This window comes from Amblyomma mixtum, chromosome 1 (assembly GCF_055824585.1).
Source record: "Amblyomma mixtum isolate Tamu chromosome 1, ASM5582458v1, whole genome shotgun sequence".
Taxonomy (NCBI): Eukaryota; Metazoa; Arthropoda; class Arachnida; order Ixodida; family Ixodidae; genus Amblyomma; species Amblyomma mixtum.
In genome coordinates, this window is record NC_143012.1 from 227,413,401 (window position 1) to 227,429,570 (window position 16,170).

Genomic DNA, 16,170 nt, shown 5'->3' on the forward strand with positions numbered 1-16,170 from the left:
GCAAAACAACGCGATGAGCGAGAAGCGGACGAACGACAAAATGGCGTCCATTACCCTCCCTCTTCTTCTGCGGAGCCCCTTCGTCACACTCTCTCCGCTTTTTTTTTTCTTTTTCAACGCGGGCTGTGAATACCCGATTAGACTTGTGTACGCGCGCTTCGCTCGGATGGCTTTAGAATTTGTGTGCTTCAATACCGGAGAGGTGCGCGAGCGGGCTGTAAAAACAAATAGCCACGGAGAGTAATCGGTTAGCAGTGATAGCGTCCGATGTGGACCCTCTTTTCTGCTTCTTCGCGAAAGACGCAAAGGACGAACGTATTTTCACGTCGGACTTTTGTAGGACGACTTCGGGCTGTGCTCGACGTTTAGACTGCTATTTGATTTCCACCGTGTGAAATCTTCTCAACTCGCGCCGAAACTTCGATACGCCGGGTCTCTCTACTTATCTTCTTTATTTTTGCTTTGAGCCTCCGCCATTGGGCATGATCAAGGCCGGACGCCGAACTCGCGAACTCCGTTGGTGTCCGAGCAGTTGCCGTAGCTTTCGTCTGTCGTGAGCGATGTCGCGTATGTGGTACGTCAGATCCAACTAGTCCGTTTCCAACTAATCCCGTCTTTTCTACTTCGCCTCATTTTTTTGCTCATTCCGACCCGTGCGCCTTTTGTCCTGCGAAGCCTTCGCGCCCGGTTTCTTGGCTGGCCTGTTCACTCGTCTGCTCCAGGTCCCGTTGCCTTCTTTCCATTGGACTTCTCGTGTTCTCTGACGATGTGATAGTACCATTTTGTATCGCTCCAAACATCAGTGACGTGAACGTAGACAGTAATGCCCCAGACGCGCTGTATGTCGTCGAATAAACGGTGCGGCATTACCGGGCACCTTATGTTCTCGTCACAGATGGTACCTCTTATTGCAATAGGCTAATTGGTAATGTTCTCGCCGTTTAGTAACGCTGGCGAAAATTCCTTGCCGTTGTTTATTTGCATTTGCTGGGTAAGGACAAAGTTTACGTTCGATTCTCGATTCTTCGATGCCCAGCGAACTGATCGTATTTCGTTCTGTATTCTGTTATATTCTCTGTATTCTGTGCAGTGCAAAGGAGATTGGATGCCAACGTATGTGAATACGCGGCCGCCATGTAGCAATGCTCGGCGAACGACTCCTCAGTGACGATGATAGCACATTGGTGCGAAGTTTGCGCAAGGAAGCTTGGCTTGGCCGTAGTTTCGATCTCTGGTGTCGCGTGGAAAATAAAAGGTTGGGGTAATACCGGACCAGGCTGGCAGCTTTGTGTATACTATGTAAATAATTCGTTGTGCAGTGTATTGAACTTCATTCATCCATTGAAGGCGAAGAAGGTGGTGGCGGAGGTTAGAATGTCTAAAGTTAATGAGTCTGTTAGATTAACATGAGGTAGAGGGCAACTAGGCGTTGGTGTAAACGGGTCTTGTTAAATACCTGTAACTGGAACAAAAAATTCCGTTTTGTTCGGGGCTCGAACTGTGCGCCACGGTTGTGCTGACGTCGGCACTCGACGAACTTGGCGAACCTGGACGTCGAGCACCTAGGCGGCGGAGCTGAACGGAATCGGTCCAGTACTCCGCAGGGCTTTACGTTTACGGCACACGACTGGGACGACATAAACTACGGGAACGGCCCGCTTACATGTTGTAAACACGTGACTCTTAGTATCCAAATTACGAATCATGAGCTAGCCTCTTTCGTTGCTGCCCCATAAAGAGACGCCGTATGCTACTCGCAGTTGCGGCTTGTCTTTCGTACAAAGCGGTACATCGCATCAAGCGGGATCCCGTGCGAACGGGAAGCCTACGTATCTCTCGAAGGGCTCCCATCACCCGTACTGTACCTCCGAGGATGGGGTGACCACTGTAGGCTGGCTGCTTCTTGCGGAGAAGCCCGGTCTCGGGCTCCTCTCGGGGCGTACCGGGTCTACACCGCGCGCTCACGGCACTCGCGGACCCCCTCTCCCCCATCGCGGACTCGGTCTGTGATCGCGCACCTCGTCGTGCTTGCTTTTTCGCCGTCCCCCTATGCGGTGGCTGCGCGGCGGTGCGTAGCCGCCGCGGGCGCATCGCCGCTCACGTCCGGCCGCTTGCGCCGGCTCCTCCCGCGTTCGGTCCCTTACTTCTTTCTTTCTTCGTTTTTTCCGATCGCTCTTCTTCTTGCTTTTATCCTTTCTTCGGTATTGTCATTTTCGACGCTGTTTTTCTCTTTCGGTTGGACATGCCTCTCGGCTCTATTCTTCGCCAGCGCGCGTCCTTGGAACCGGACGGCGTCCAATGGGGACTGGCCGAACGACGCGGCGGCTGCAAAGAGCAAGAAGAGAGATCGGCTTCGCTGGACGGCGATGTTGAAAACGGCCGAGGAGGGAGAGAGTGGAGGAAAGAACAGGGGTTGGGGAAAGGAGGAGTGGGGATGCCACCGCGGCTGGAAGCGCGCCACTTCCTCCTGCTTGGAGGAAGTGGCGCCGCGGCGCCTCTCCAAGTGCGCCTCCGTTTCTCATCGCCGTTCGTCTCCTCCCCCCCACCCGTTTTCCCCCTTTGATTGTCCTCCGTCTCTCGTTGCGTGATGTTCGCCGGTGACGACCTTTCTTCTCCTCCTCCTCCGTTTTGACTGCTTTCTTTTATTTTTGTGCGCTTCGGCTTTCTCTCTCCCCTCTCTGTTTTCCATGTCCGTCTCTCCGAGAGCGCCCGCGCGAGCGTTATCATTATTCGTGCGCCCCCTGCGGCTAGCTGCGGCTTGCCCACTGACTCCTCGGGTGTTTTTCTTTCCTCGTGGAAGGAACGGGTGGAGAAAGTGAGGGGGAGGAAGGAAAGAGAAAGAAAGAAAAACGAAGCGAAAGGCAGCGAAAGTTCGAGGAAAAAATGAAAGCGCGGCGAAGAAAGATTGCCGGCGTTATTCTTTCTTTTTTTTTCTCTGCGCTGGATGACCGTGGTGGTCGTCGCTGGCGTCGTCGTCCAAGGCGTTCCAAGGCGACAGCGGCCGTTTTCACCCTCGTTGCGTGTTGTGTGACCGGGCTAACACGCAGAGAGCCTCCTCCTTCTGTGGCAGCCCCGGTCTCTCTAGAGGAAAGAGTTGAGATCGGGCGCGCCGAAAAGGAAAAAAAAAATAATAAAACGACGAGAAGGGACATGGCGGACGGGCTTGGGGGGGAAGGAAATGCCATCGTCAAGCGCGCGCGAAAATCCCCCTCCCCTCCCCCTTCGTGCTTGTTGAAGACCGGGCCGATGGCTGTGGCGGCGGTTTAGCGGCGCGGTAGTTTCCCCGAGGAAGTAGCCGCCTCCGCCGCGCGCACGCCCTCTCTCTTTCTTCGGCACCGCAGGGTTGCTGGCGGAGGCCTTCGCCGGCTCGCTGTCGGTGGTGCAGCGTCGTCGCGGGTGCCGACTACTCGACCGCCACTTCGGAGACTCCGCTTCGCCGTGCGTCGCGCCGCGCATCCGCTGTCTACCGCGAGACGCCGGTGTGACCGACTGCGCTAGTGCGCGGCCTCCGTATTGATTGTGTGTACTCTTCGTCAGCATCCGCCCGCTCTTTCGCTGTCGACTAGCTGGAACATGGGCACGGATAGCCCGACTGTCACATAGCCTCAAATACGTGCTCCGCCAGCATGACCCGGCAAGTTCCTCCTGGGATGTTTCATCAGCTCGTTCGTCCTAACGCCGACTACCTGTTCTGACCCTGCGGATACTTCTTAGGCAGCCTTTTTGATTCGGGCATCTCCAGTGCAGGCGCTGGGCCAGTAAGGTGTTCCTGACTGTGCTCCATTGGTGACTCTCCGTGGTGTTTGCTTGGATACCAGCCATCTGTTTCTTCGTTCCGACTGTGATCACCACCTAGTCGCCTACCACCCCTGTGTCGTAAACGTGCTCGTTAACAGTACCGTTTCGCGGAATCACAGATATTGGCAAGCCGGATTCGCCGCCTGTTTACCCCTTTCGCGCCTCGGCAGTCGGGTGCAGGTCTCTACGCGTCTCCGCACCTCCTGATCGGGTGCGGAAGGTAGTACATACGCAATACGCAACGTGCGTCCCCGTTGTCGCGGTGATGCTGTGCTAGCAGCGTCCCCTGTTTTCTCGGTGCCAGTGTGTGCGTGTGTGCGGGTGTATGCTTTGGTTCGTCCCCACCGGCGGGCCGGTGGCGATGAGGAACGCCGAGGCGGCGGCCGCGGCAGCAGCGGCGGCTGCTGCAAACTTTGCCATGAACTCCCTGCTGTGTGGCTCGATTCCAGGCAACGACCCGCGCCAGTGGAGCAAGCACAACGTGTCCATGTGGCTCGAGTGGTGCACGGAGCAGTTCTCCCTGGTGCCCACGGACTCCGAGAACTTCCACATGAACGGTGAGTACGAGGTGCCGGCGACTGCATTGCGGCGCAGCGCGCCCCTGGGCCTTTACTTTCGACCGCGCTTGTTAAATGAAACCCCGAGTGAGGACGTATACCGCCAGACGAGCCTTTATGACCATCGACCGCATTCTTGTGGCCCTCCCTGAAACGTCGATTCGCGAGAAAGTACTGCGAATCGCCTTTTCAGAAGTCGTCGCTTCTCTGCATGGCATGGCGGTTGCATGTAGTTCGACCGTCAGTTAATCCATGATGCATTATTCAGACGGGAACCGTGGCTTTGCACTGTTTACACATGCACAGCTTTGGCGTTTTTGCGCTTTTGCTCCAACGCCGCAAGCTGCGTGTGAGGGGAAAGCCCATGGCCCTCTGTACACAGAGGCGCCTCGTAACGGCGCAGCAGCGACTGTGCGGGGAAGCTAGCTTGCCGACTGTGAAAGCTTGTTTGCGCTTGACCGTGCTTGCATCACACGGCCGAATTTTAAGCGCACTTAAAACCTTGCTGTAGTGGAATTTCCTGCAGCATCTGTTTCTTTAATGTCGTGAACCTCGGCGGCACTGGGAATGAGCATTTTCTTTGCTGATTCTATTTACCGCTGCTTCTTGTTGCTGTATCTGTAATATCTGCAGTAGAGCAGATACTGTGATGTTGTGAAGCATCTTATCTCTAATGTTTGGAAATGAGCACCGTTTGTATTTCAACAGCATTGTCCTGTGACTTACTTTTGTGGTAGGCTTGCAAGGCTCGAAGTGCTAAACATATGTGTGCAAAATCTTTGTACACATTTTCCTGATTGAGTATAGTGGTACGAGGCTGCAGTTATCGTGCCAGTGACAGGGACCCGTCCACATTCTCTTGTGGTGTTTCCCCACACATATTGACAATCATTTCACTGACGCCGGATATCTGAGCAGGTGGCTAATTTCGTGGGGTCTCAGTCCTCATGTATTGCTTTTGGTAGATTGTTGAGCAAGAAAAACCTGATCTCAGTGGCAGGCTCTATTTCAGAATGCTGTTCTTCTTTATGAACTACATTGAACAACATACACATCTTGCAGTAGTTAATGGGGGGTAGAAGAGCTTACTGATAGCTTTTACTCTTAATTCAAGTGTGCAAATGCTTAGTTTGGGAATAAATGCAGCAGTGGCAGCGAAAACACATCATGAACATAACCATTGTGCAATGTGGATGAAAGCAGCCAAGTTTCCGAATACCAAAAAGAAAATGATATAAAAAAATTGTATTGAATGCTCCAATGGTGTTAGTCAGTTACTCATGTTACAAAAGCAATAGTATTGTGCCAAGATCCTTAACAGTGACCCACACTGGTGTCTTGCTGCTTTGTTTCACTAGTGTTTCAGATTTTCTTGTTATCCTACATCTGGCGAAGCTCACTATCATGATACTACCTTTGTGTTGTACATGTGTCAGCTGCTCAATGCAAGCACAGTGCAGGCATGCAAGCAGGCGGGCCCCTGAAACAACGTCAATTAAAAGTGATGCATTACTTTATTACACCCGTTAGAGGGTTGAGGCATTTTCCTGTTTTGAGCATGTTAAAAGATAAAAAAATCAGCTGTAAACAAAGACTGTCACTTAAGGCATGCCGAGCACTACAAGTGCCGTAGATCTATCTGGTCGGCTTATGGCACCGGTTCTAGGGGTTGTAAATCTTATGTTTTTTTGATTTCACAGTTCTTTGGTCCAGATTACCCTCACTGAGATTGCCCTCAATAGAGATAGTTGTCTGCAAAGCCATTTATCTGGGTCTGCCAGCTGTTGACTTGGTACTTGCTTTTTTCCTGCCTTTTTTTCTCTTTCTTGTGTGATATACTGCACTGAAATGGTAGAAGTGCTGATAACTAGGCAAGATGAAAGACAGCTCAGTAGACTTGAGATGTTTATTTACAGCAGCTCTGAGTTCAACACACTGACCCAGCTAGCTTTTTGCACGGGCTCTACTTTTTATTTTCCTCGTACATTTACCTTGAAGTTGCGCTTCACAGTCGCGTGCCTCTTGCACGCAGGAAAAGCGCTGTGCCTGCTGTCCAAGGCCGACTTCTTGGAGCGAGCTCCGAAGGCAGGAGATGTCCTCTTCAACGCCCTCCAGCTGCTTCTGCACAGGGCACTTCACACAGCGCGACTCACGAATGGTGAGCAGTGCTTCCGGGCTTACACTCACTGCTCTTCACCCAAGGTCACAGGTTTTTAATATACATGGCACAGATCACCAAGCAAGCTTGCAAATGCCATACCATATTTAACAGTTGCAGCAGGATCACTGGTCGGCCGGAATCAATCTTGTCGAGCAATGCAGTGTACTAGTAAGCATTTTTCTCTTTTTCCATGCTGAAAAGAAATGAGCTAATGCTGATTTGTGCACTGCTGTGCTGATTAGAGTGGAGGTGCAGTTCTTGGTCATTTACTCAGCAGGGGTCACGTCTTGACCTGCTAATAGCATCTTGACTGGCTTGTAGGCATGTAGGCATAATTGTAGGCATGCGACAAAGCAATTTTTGTCTTGTGCACTGGCTTAGCTTTCTTGCCTTCGTTTCATATTTTCAGACTACTCACCCTTCACAAGTGTTTCAGCATTAAAAAAACGTGCCGAACTGGAAGATTTGTCATATCGCCGTAAACTTGCTCGCTTAACCCTTTTCCATAAGCTTTATCACCACCCATCCCTTCGCCGTGATTTGTTTCAGTCACCTGATGCCCTCTTTCCACGCCGTGATCATTCTTTCAAAGTTAAACGCGTAAACTGTCATTCATCGTATGCCAATTCATTTATTCCCCGTACTATCACTGAATGGAATAGTTTGCCATCAGTCATCGCCGCAGAAACTGACAATAAAAAATTCCAAGAGCTTCTTCGCTGTGACGGAAATGTGTATATGTTTGCTGTTTTTGTTAGTGTTCAATTTTTCTTTGTGTGATGCCTTATGTTTTAATTAATGTTCTTTTGTTGCACTTACTTGTTAAAATGCATCGCGATTACTTATGACTGTACCCCCCCCCCCCCCCCCCCCCCCCCCCCCCCCCCCCCCCCCCCTATGTAATACCCTCTTCTGGAGGGCCTTTAGGGGTAACTTGAATAAATAAATAAATAAATGAATAAATTATGTACCTCTCAGATGGTGATAATGGCACTTTATATAATACTCCGATGAGGATGATTAGTGCCCGGTGGCTGCCAGTGAAATCAAACACCACTTTCTGGCTTTATCATTTTTCTTATCGTATATGTGTATTACTACTGCTTAAAAATGTTTCCTATGCTGTCTGACCATATTTGCTTACTATGTTGTTCAGGGTGAATAAATTGCAGCAAATAGTGCTACAATCAGTACAGCTGGTTGTTTTCAACGTAGACTTGAAGTGTCCTTTTTCTTTGAGCAAGCTTTGCTTCATTAACATGAGATGAATGAGGCAGCACGCAGAACAGGCGCATGCATGGTGTGTTACACTTTCTTTTGGCAGCACGGTGGGGCTTGTTGCAAAGTGTCTGTTTGCAGAATAGTTGGGCTCAGGTAGTCAGATTTAGCATCTTGTGTAAGTTACAGACGGTTATGCGTTTACAGGGAGTGGTTAGCCTCGCAGGATTGCAGGGTAGCCTCGCAGAGTTTGCGGGGTAGCCTCGTAGGGTCACTGGGTAGTCTCCAAGGTTGTGGGGGTAGCCTCGCAGGGTTTGGGGTAGCCTCGCAAGGTTCTCAGGGTAGCCTCGCAGGGTTCTCAGGGTAGCCTCGCAGGGTTCTCAGGGTAGCCTCGCAGGGTCTCTGGGTAGCCTCGCAGGGTGGCACAGTTGCAAGTCATGTCACTGTGTCACAGGTCCACCTTGCTTGTTCTTGGAAGTGTGACTGAATTGCAGCAAGCGAGGCTTACAGCTGGCTTTCGTACCACTTTCCTGCAGGCACCCATGGTAACGGCTCAGTGCCTCGCAACACAGTCATTACACGGGACATTCAAGGGTTTGGCCAAGTCTTGCTGCAGGACCCAGCATCCTACAACCAGGTAAAGGACCACTGTGCAGCCTCGCACAGACTTACACTGCAGCTTCATAGCAGTCAGTCTACAAACAAGTTGTTAGCGTGCAGTACAAATCTTGTAGTTACATAGGTGCCACAGAAAGCCATGTGGCTGCAAGCGTTGTAACAGTTCTCTCATGCCACGAGAGTCTGTGTGCCCAATGTATGAAACTACTGTATGTTTTACACAACACACTTTCCGATGTGGCTGTGAAATGCTTTGACTTAAAAATTATTTCACGAAGACAAGTTGTTTGCTTTGGAAGTTTTCAGAGACCACTTTCAGGGCTCTACTTTAGCGCATTTTCTATAATATAGTGGAGATTTATCATCCTAACTTGCCAACTGGGCTCTTTGTGGGCCCTGGATGTAATTATTGTGAGCTGTTTTCTGTAAAGACGAAGTATTTTTGGGCCAAGGAGGTATTTTATGTACAACCATTTGTTTATCTTTAGAACTAGGTGAACTGCAGACATTGCAAAATGATGGCTTTTCTTAGTGGTAGAAAAGTGCGCCATAATGCGCAACATATATGAGTTCTCTAAGGTATAATGTCAATGGAAGAAGCAGCAAGAGTTGTATATTTGTACATGTCAAAAGCAACTGAAAGCGTAAAGGATCTTGATGTATATAAGGTGTAGCAATCTTCAACAGTAAAAATAGTTGCCAGCACTCTTTATAAGGAGACCTGTGTGTGTACTAAAATAAGCAGGGACTGTGATTTTCATTATTTTGTGGAAATTGAGTTTGTGACGAAATATCAGCATGCATGTTATACAGGGTCTGTTCTGAAAGTACTAGTAGGACTGATTTTTTCCTGGGCGAACGGGCAGACGAAAGGTTGTCTACGCGCGCAGGATCGGTGAAAGGGGATATTGGGAACGCTGGGGAAAATCGGCAGTCTGCTCTCAGCCGTTGAAAAGAGCAGGTCGCTTGTATTGTGGACCCTTGTCCAAACGCCTCGTCACGCAGAATCATGGAGTGTTTACTGGATCAGCGATACGCGATCAAATTTTGTGTAAAGCTTGGTAAAACGGGCAAAGAGACTCATGACATGATTAAGGAGGCCTAAGGGGGTGCTGCCATGGGTACATCAGGTGTTTTTGAGTGGCACAAGGTGTTCTAAGAAGGTAGGAAAAGAGTGGAAGATGACTACCGTTCCGGACGCTCATCGACCAGCAAGACCAACGAAAATGTGTCGTGATCAAAAATTTACTTAACAGTGATCGCAGGATGAGTATCAGAATGATTGCTAAGGACTTTAGCATTCCTAAAATCCAAGTTTTTGAGATCGTGACAGAAAACTTAGCCATCAAGAAAGCGTGCGCGAAGTTGGTGCCGCGAGTGTTGTCAGAGGAGCAAAAGGCCAGCCGGAAAGCCATCTGCCAGGATCTTCTTCATCACGTGAATGAGGACCCCGATTTTTTTGGATAACCTGGTGACCTGTTACGCGACGTGGGTGTTTGAATACGATGCGGAGAGCAAGCGGCAGAGGTCAGAATGGCCCACTCCTTCTTACCCACGCCCCAAGAAAGCGCGATAGAGCAAATCGAAGGAAAAGTCCGTGCTCATTTGCTTTTTTGATCGACATGGAGTCATCCACGAAGAGTTCGTACCACCCAGACAAACAGTTAATGCAGTTTTTTACGTGTAAGTCCTCAGAAGACTGCGAAAACGCATTGTTCGTGTCCTCCCAGCCATCGCCAACAAATGGCGGCTACACCAAGACAACGCGCCGAGCCACACAGGGTTCCTCGTAATGGAGTATTTTGCCTAGCACAAGGTGGCAACGCTACCTCGCCCCCCCTAGAGCCCCGACTTGATCCCGCCAGACTTTTTTATATTCCCGAGAATAAAGTCGACGCTCAAGGAGAAGTATCACGGATCGGTAGAGGCGGTTCAACAGGCCGTGACGAGGGAGCTAAACAGCATTCCGGTCCAGGCGTTCCTGGAGGCGTACGAAAACTGTAAAACTCATTGGCAGCAGCGTGCAGATGCGGAAGGGTGCTCTTTTGAAAAATACTAAGCATTTGTACTATTGTCATGAATAAAATTTAGAAAGAAAAATCAGTCCTACTACTTTCAGAACAGACCATGTATTGTGGCAAATTGCAGAAAACCTGCACTGTAGATGGCCTTGCAGTGACTATAGCTATCTTCAAACAAGATGTAGATATTAGACAAAGCGCACAAAAGAAGACCTCGAACAAAACTGTCAAGGGAAATCATAATTATTGTGATTTATTTGCAAAAAGAAGACAACAAGACAACATGGTGAACAATGTTAGAATTGCCAAAGAGAGCATTGTCTTTATGAGCGAAACCCAACAGCAAGCAGTGATTACCAGTTCCACAAAACACAAAAGGACACTAAACCATTATTGTACTTTACAATGAAGCCTAGAGGCTTTGTTCTGTGGCTTCATGCTTGCACAATAACGAGAGCAAAGTGAATTATTATTCTGCTGCTTAGTCACACAGGTATCAGGGGAAATCCCCCAAGGTGAAGTAGGTTTCAGTAAAATAAATATAGACCTGTCCAATAAGGACTCCTTGGGTGTCTCCACATTGCTCACTGGGCTGTTGTGTGCACCCCAAGCTAGCGCGGTGGAAGTGGCAACGGAACCGGTTTGCAACAGCCCGGAGAGGGGGTGTTTCGACATCCTCCTCGTCTGATGGATAGATCCACAACTACTCATCAGCATCCACCTGACTGCAACCAAACAGCTACAAAGGAAAACTGTGCAGCTTTCTGTACAGCTGTTTATGCGGTCCAATATGTAGTCTGTAGTGTTTGGAAAATGCGCTGTCATCTAGGCAGTACGAATTAGCGGTGTCATTGATAGGTGATGCATAGTTGAGGGCAGTGATTAAAGGCAGAAGAGCGAGTGGTACGTAACGGTGTCACTGATGGACAGGGAGCGTCTGCCAGTCATTGTATTATACTAGTTCATGCAAAGACGGTTTCACGTTCCATCTCTCACAGCACTGCTGTGGTTGATGCCTAGTTGCATGCCAAGCCATGACTCTGGTTTCAATGTCTGCGCTGGACTGATGGTTGCGTGAAATTGCTTCTGCCCAGCCCCTCCAGGTGTCTCCCCTGTCGGCCGAAGTGGACAGCACTGTGATTCTCAGTCCGGATCCCAGTTCAGGGGGCGAAAGTGTACAGGGGGATTCCGGTGGACAGCAGGCCGGCAGCAGCACGCCGTCCTCCAACGGACCTGGCTCTGCCAAAAACTCCTCTCCACCTCCGTCCCTCACAGCCACGCCTCTGCTCGTCGACAAGCAGGTGCGTTGTCCCATCTTAACCAATCACATTGCCTGCTGACGTAAGCCAGGCTGTTGTGCAATAGAGCAGCGTGTCACCAATACTCCTGATTTCCTGCTCCATGCAATGGTGCAGAGTAGTTGATTGGTTAACCACTGGGCATTTAAGGGTTGTCATGCTTTTACTTGCGAACCACACACTACCATTTTAGCATGCAGTAGCATGCAACATAATGGGACAGTCGACTGACTTTTTTCGACCACATTTTTCATTGCGGCAATTGAAAGCTCATTGCTCACTTAAATGTACACCTGGCTGTGAGGCTGAGTAGCACTGCAGAAAAATTTTGAATGCATTTTTTTTTATAAACCCTGACATTACAGACTCAGCAACTCACCGCTGCCTGGGCGTGGGCTAGTGGCAACAATGAGCTTAAAATTAGCTCAGATGTGGAGGTTTGATAAAAAGTATACCTGGAACAGAAACAGTCAGTATAATTGCGAGCGAAAAAAGTTGAAGCATCTGAAACGTTTTTCAGCAAAAATAACCCTCTGTATTGTACTTTTTTCCCGTTCAAAAAATGCAGTATGCCCACTTCATTCAGGTGGTGCAGCCCGACTAAATGCAAAGCTGCGAGCAGAGAATACAGCTTTGCCCGACCGTCAGCTCTGGCCTGATCTTCTTGGCATTTAAAATATGAGTTCGAGTTGTGCCCTGATTATTGTTACTGATCTACAAGAATATACAAAGTATTTTTAATGTCATGTGGAGGGAGTGAGCTTGAGTGTTGTGCTGTGAATGCTGCACATATGCCAGAGCCACAAACGTTCAGTGCGTTAAACAGAGGAGGAACACACTTAGGATGTTGACCGCAAACATGCAGTGCAACAAGATACCCTAGTCCATGCCATCACATTTTTCATACCGTGGAGCACTTGCTGTAATGCTCCCAAAACAAAAACACGGTTGTCACATCCATGCGTGGCTGCAGCATTCAAATCAAATGCAACAATTGCAAATGCACAAGGTGGACCAGCTAGAGATGCTGATCTATACTTCCGCTGGTGTAATTGCCACTTAATGTCTCTTTGTTTTCTTTGCAGGGTGTTATGGACCTGGTGCGGCGGAGTCCAACGCCACCGACACCAGTTGTGTTTCCCCCGCGGGGTGGCGTGTCGGCCTTTCCGGGTATGCTACCTGATGTGGCACTGCACTCAATGTTGCCACCTGTGGCTGCGAAGCCACCCGTGCTGCCAGCTCCGGTGGCACTCACCGTGCCTCCCGTGACGCCTCCCGCAACTGGCCGTGTCGTTGCCGACGCACCTGGTGATAAGATGAGTAAGTACGGCTTAGGTTTTTTTTTCACTTGTGAAGCAAAGCAATAGCGAAACAATTGACTCTACTGAGAGCACCTTGAAATAGGTGACTGGTGTGCCTTGCAAAGTAACAGAAATAAAATAATTCCTTTTGCTCTCAGCACTTTCAGCAATAAGTTGGTGCTTAATGGGATTATGGTTTGTTCCACTAGGCATGTAGCGCTTGCAAGCAGTTCTCGCTGTTAGATTGTACTTTGGTTTGGTTTATTGGGGTTTAACATCCCAAAGCAACTCGGGCTATCAGGGACGCCGCAGTGAAGAGCTCCGGAAATTTCGACCACCTGGGGTTCTTTAACATGCACTGACACTGCACAGTACACGGGCCTCTAGAATTTTACCACCATTGAAATTCAGCCGCCGCGGCGGGGATCGCACCCACGTCTTTGAAGCCTGTGTGAAACCTGTGTTTTAAGCGTGCAGCATACTAGCTATGCACAGGAGCCAGGATTTAAGGAATATCCCTGAAGCATATTTCATCAGAAAAGCGGGTCCAGCAGCCGAGCACCATAACCACTGAGCCACCACGGCAGGTTTGTTAGATTGTACTGACATGTGAAATCCTGTGACTGAACTCAAGTTGTTTTGCATGCTTTCAGTATCTATGTTGTTACATGTGTTCAAAGTTTGTGAGAGTGGGTGCCAAACTGAAGACAGTGAGCGACTAGCCTCCGGAGAGTTTTCCTGTTGTACTCGAGACCTATGCACACATATATGCTCGAGCCTGCAGTGTTTTTAGTAGTGCATAGTAGCCTGCACAGTGCTTGGGGAGCACTGCAGTGTGGCTTTCATTATGAGGCTGCAACAGATTTACATTTCTCAAAGCTCTTCCGTGCATAAACTTTGAATTCCAAATGTTCACAAACCTGCTGAGTGCTGCATCACCCTTCAAAGCCATCGCCGAGTAGTGACATTTCATGGAGGTTTACTCGGTAATCAAGCCACAAGTTAAGTACAAAGACCAGTGCATGTAATGCTTAAAGGAATACCAGAGAGTTCCACCTGTGGAACGTTTTGTAGAAGGCAGTTGGAATTGAAGTGAGGAGTGCAGCGTATCACCTGCTTCTAGTGGCGGCTGCTAAGAAAGTTTAGGCAGTGAGCACTGTGTGATGAAAGGATATTGGTAACACATACTGACACTTGAAATGCTCCTGCAATTTGTAATTTGGCAGGTAAAAAGACTGGTGTCAGTTCACTGTAATCAGCATGGTTGCGGTTAACATGGAGGAGGAAATATGCCCTTTCCAATGTGTTTTTGACACAGCTGATGTCTTGTAGTCTGTGGTTAGTGTACACACATACACATCAATGCTATACTCCATCTTGTAAGTTCCTTGCACCACTAAGAAAGGTAGAGACCTCCTCAGCCAATCAGGAGTGTGCATTGAACATGCTCCTCTGTGCCTTGTCGTCTGCGTGGCATCAGCTTAAGGCTTACAGAGGTATGGTTAGAAAAGAGTATAACTCAATGCTGTTGACGTGCCATAAGCATGTGCACACTTACCTATGCTAACTGCAAGCATTTTGCGGGACATTACGGCATTTGTCACATTTGCACGCTTAGTTCGGCGTTTGCAAATGAAAGATTAGCTCAGACTAGTGGCAGCAGCCGGGTCTTAGAACAGGAACCAGATTTCTCTACAAACTGATGCTCTTCTTTAGGCCTTCAAGCGGCAGAATCGTCACTCGAAATAAAAAATAAATGAAATCAATCGCTCATACGTTTTGGCACAGGCAAACTATATCAAAGCAAAAACCCAGAGCCCCATTTATGGCCAGTGAATGTACTGAAAATGGCAGCAGCAGTGACGAATCCAGTCCAAAGGAAGGAATCCCGCCTCTAAGGGCACTGCCACTTCAGAAAAGATGTCTTATTGTTCGCTAGGGCCACACATGCTAAGCTCGGGAAATAGTGTATGTAACGCGAGTACACGACAAGGCTTGATTTTAAATAGCGATTAGCACGCATACACTACAACATATGTTATTTTTTTTAGTGTATGCTCTCTCATATGTCCATTTTTTTACTGCCACTACATTCTGCAGCGTCAGAACATCACCTCTGCGCTGATCGCAGCTTTGGTAGTGCTCAAATGAACTACTGAGGTGGGGTATGGACAGCGAGAACATATGCTGAGTCTTCTATTGAAATCTTTCTCTTGGCTAACTGTATTTTTTTATGGATGCAAGCCACTTAGATTTTTATCCAGTGTCTCGTTCATCGAGAAGTAGGCAGACACTGTAACATTGTGTGTCTGTTGCCATCTATTGGTGGACGAAGCTGTAGACCTCCTTCATGTTTGTGAACAAAAGTCTCCGATATGATAGTGGGCAGAAACCGAGGAGCACCATTTACTTAATCTATGTGGCGCTCATTCTGCATTTCGCTTACATTCACTGTGCATCTACTGCTGCAGAAGGCTGCAGGTGAGCACATCATGGTAGGCATGGTGTCGTTTTAGTGTGAGGGATGCCTTTAAAATTCTACGCTAGCTTTCCTGACGTGACAGCACTCTGCCTAGCTGTGACAACTGATCGTTCCGCCTTCTGGTTCTGTTGTGCAGGCGTGCGCTTGCTGTGGGACTTCCTGCAGCAGCTGCTGAATGACCCCGAGCAGAAGTATCGCTACTGCATCACGTGGAAGGACCAGGGCAAGGGGGTCTTCAAGATCACGGACCCACACCGGCTGGCCAAGCTGTGGGGCATGCAGAAGAACCACCTCAACATGAACTTTGACAAGATGTCACGGGCCATGCGCTACTACTACCGGGTCAAGATCCTCCAGAAGGAGCCTGGCGAACGACTCTGCTACAGGTATGTCGCACTCCGTTGCCCCGGGGAGGCAGTGATGTTTGAGCAGGAAAGCAGTGGCAGACTGTCATAGCGTTTGCCTCTTGTCATCATCACCATCATCATCATCATCAGCTTGACTACGCCCACTGCAGGGCAAAGGCCTCTCCCATGTCTCTCCCATTAACCTTGTTCTTCGCCACTTGCGGCCCCCGGGGGGTATCCCCGCAAATTTCTTAACTTATCCGCCCACCTAACTTTCTGCCGCCCCCTGCTACCGTATTTATTCGAATCTAGGCCGATAGTGTTTTCAAAAAAACAAGATGTAGAACTCTTATGTCGGCTTAGATTCGA

The 16,170-nt window shown here is 49.0% G+C and overlaps 1 protein-coding gene across 2 annotated transcripts in view; it reads left to right on the forward strand.

The window, feature by feature from the left end:
* The window catches only part of aop (ETS variant transcription factor anterior open), a 126,748-nt gene that overhangs the window by 99,149 nt on the left and 11,429 nt on the right, over positions 1-16,170 (forward strand). For both annotated transcript variants that reach the window (XM_089564572.1, XM_089564567.1), the window contains exons 3-8: positions 4,248-4,355; positions 6,388-6,513; positions 8,271-8,371; positions 11,468-11,674; positions 12,757-12,991; positions 15,591-15,840. In XM_089564572.1, coding sequence (XP_089420698.1) covers positions 4,248-4,355; positions 6,388-6,513; positions 8,271-8,371; positions 11,468-11,674; positions 12,757-12,991; positions 15,591-15,840 — 1,027 coding nt within the window. The remainder of the gene's footprint in view (positions 1-4,247; positions 4,356-6,387; positions 6,514-8,270; positions 8,372-11,467; positions 11,675-12,756; positions 12,992-15,590; positions 15,841-16,170) is intronic.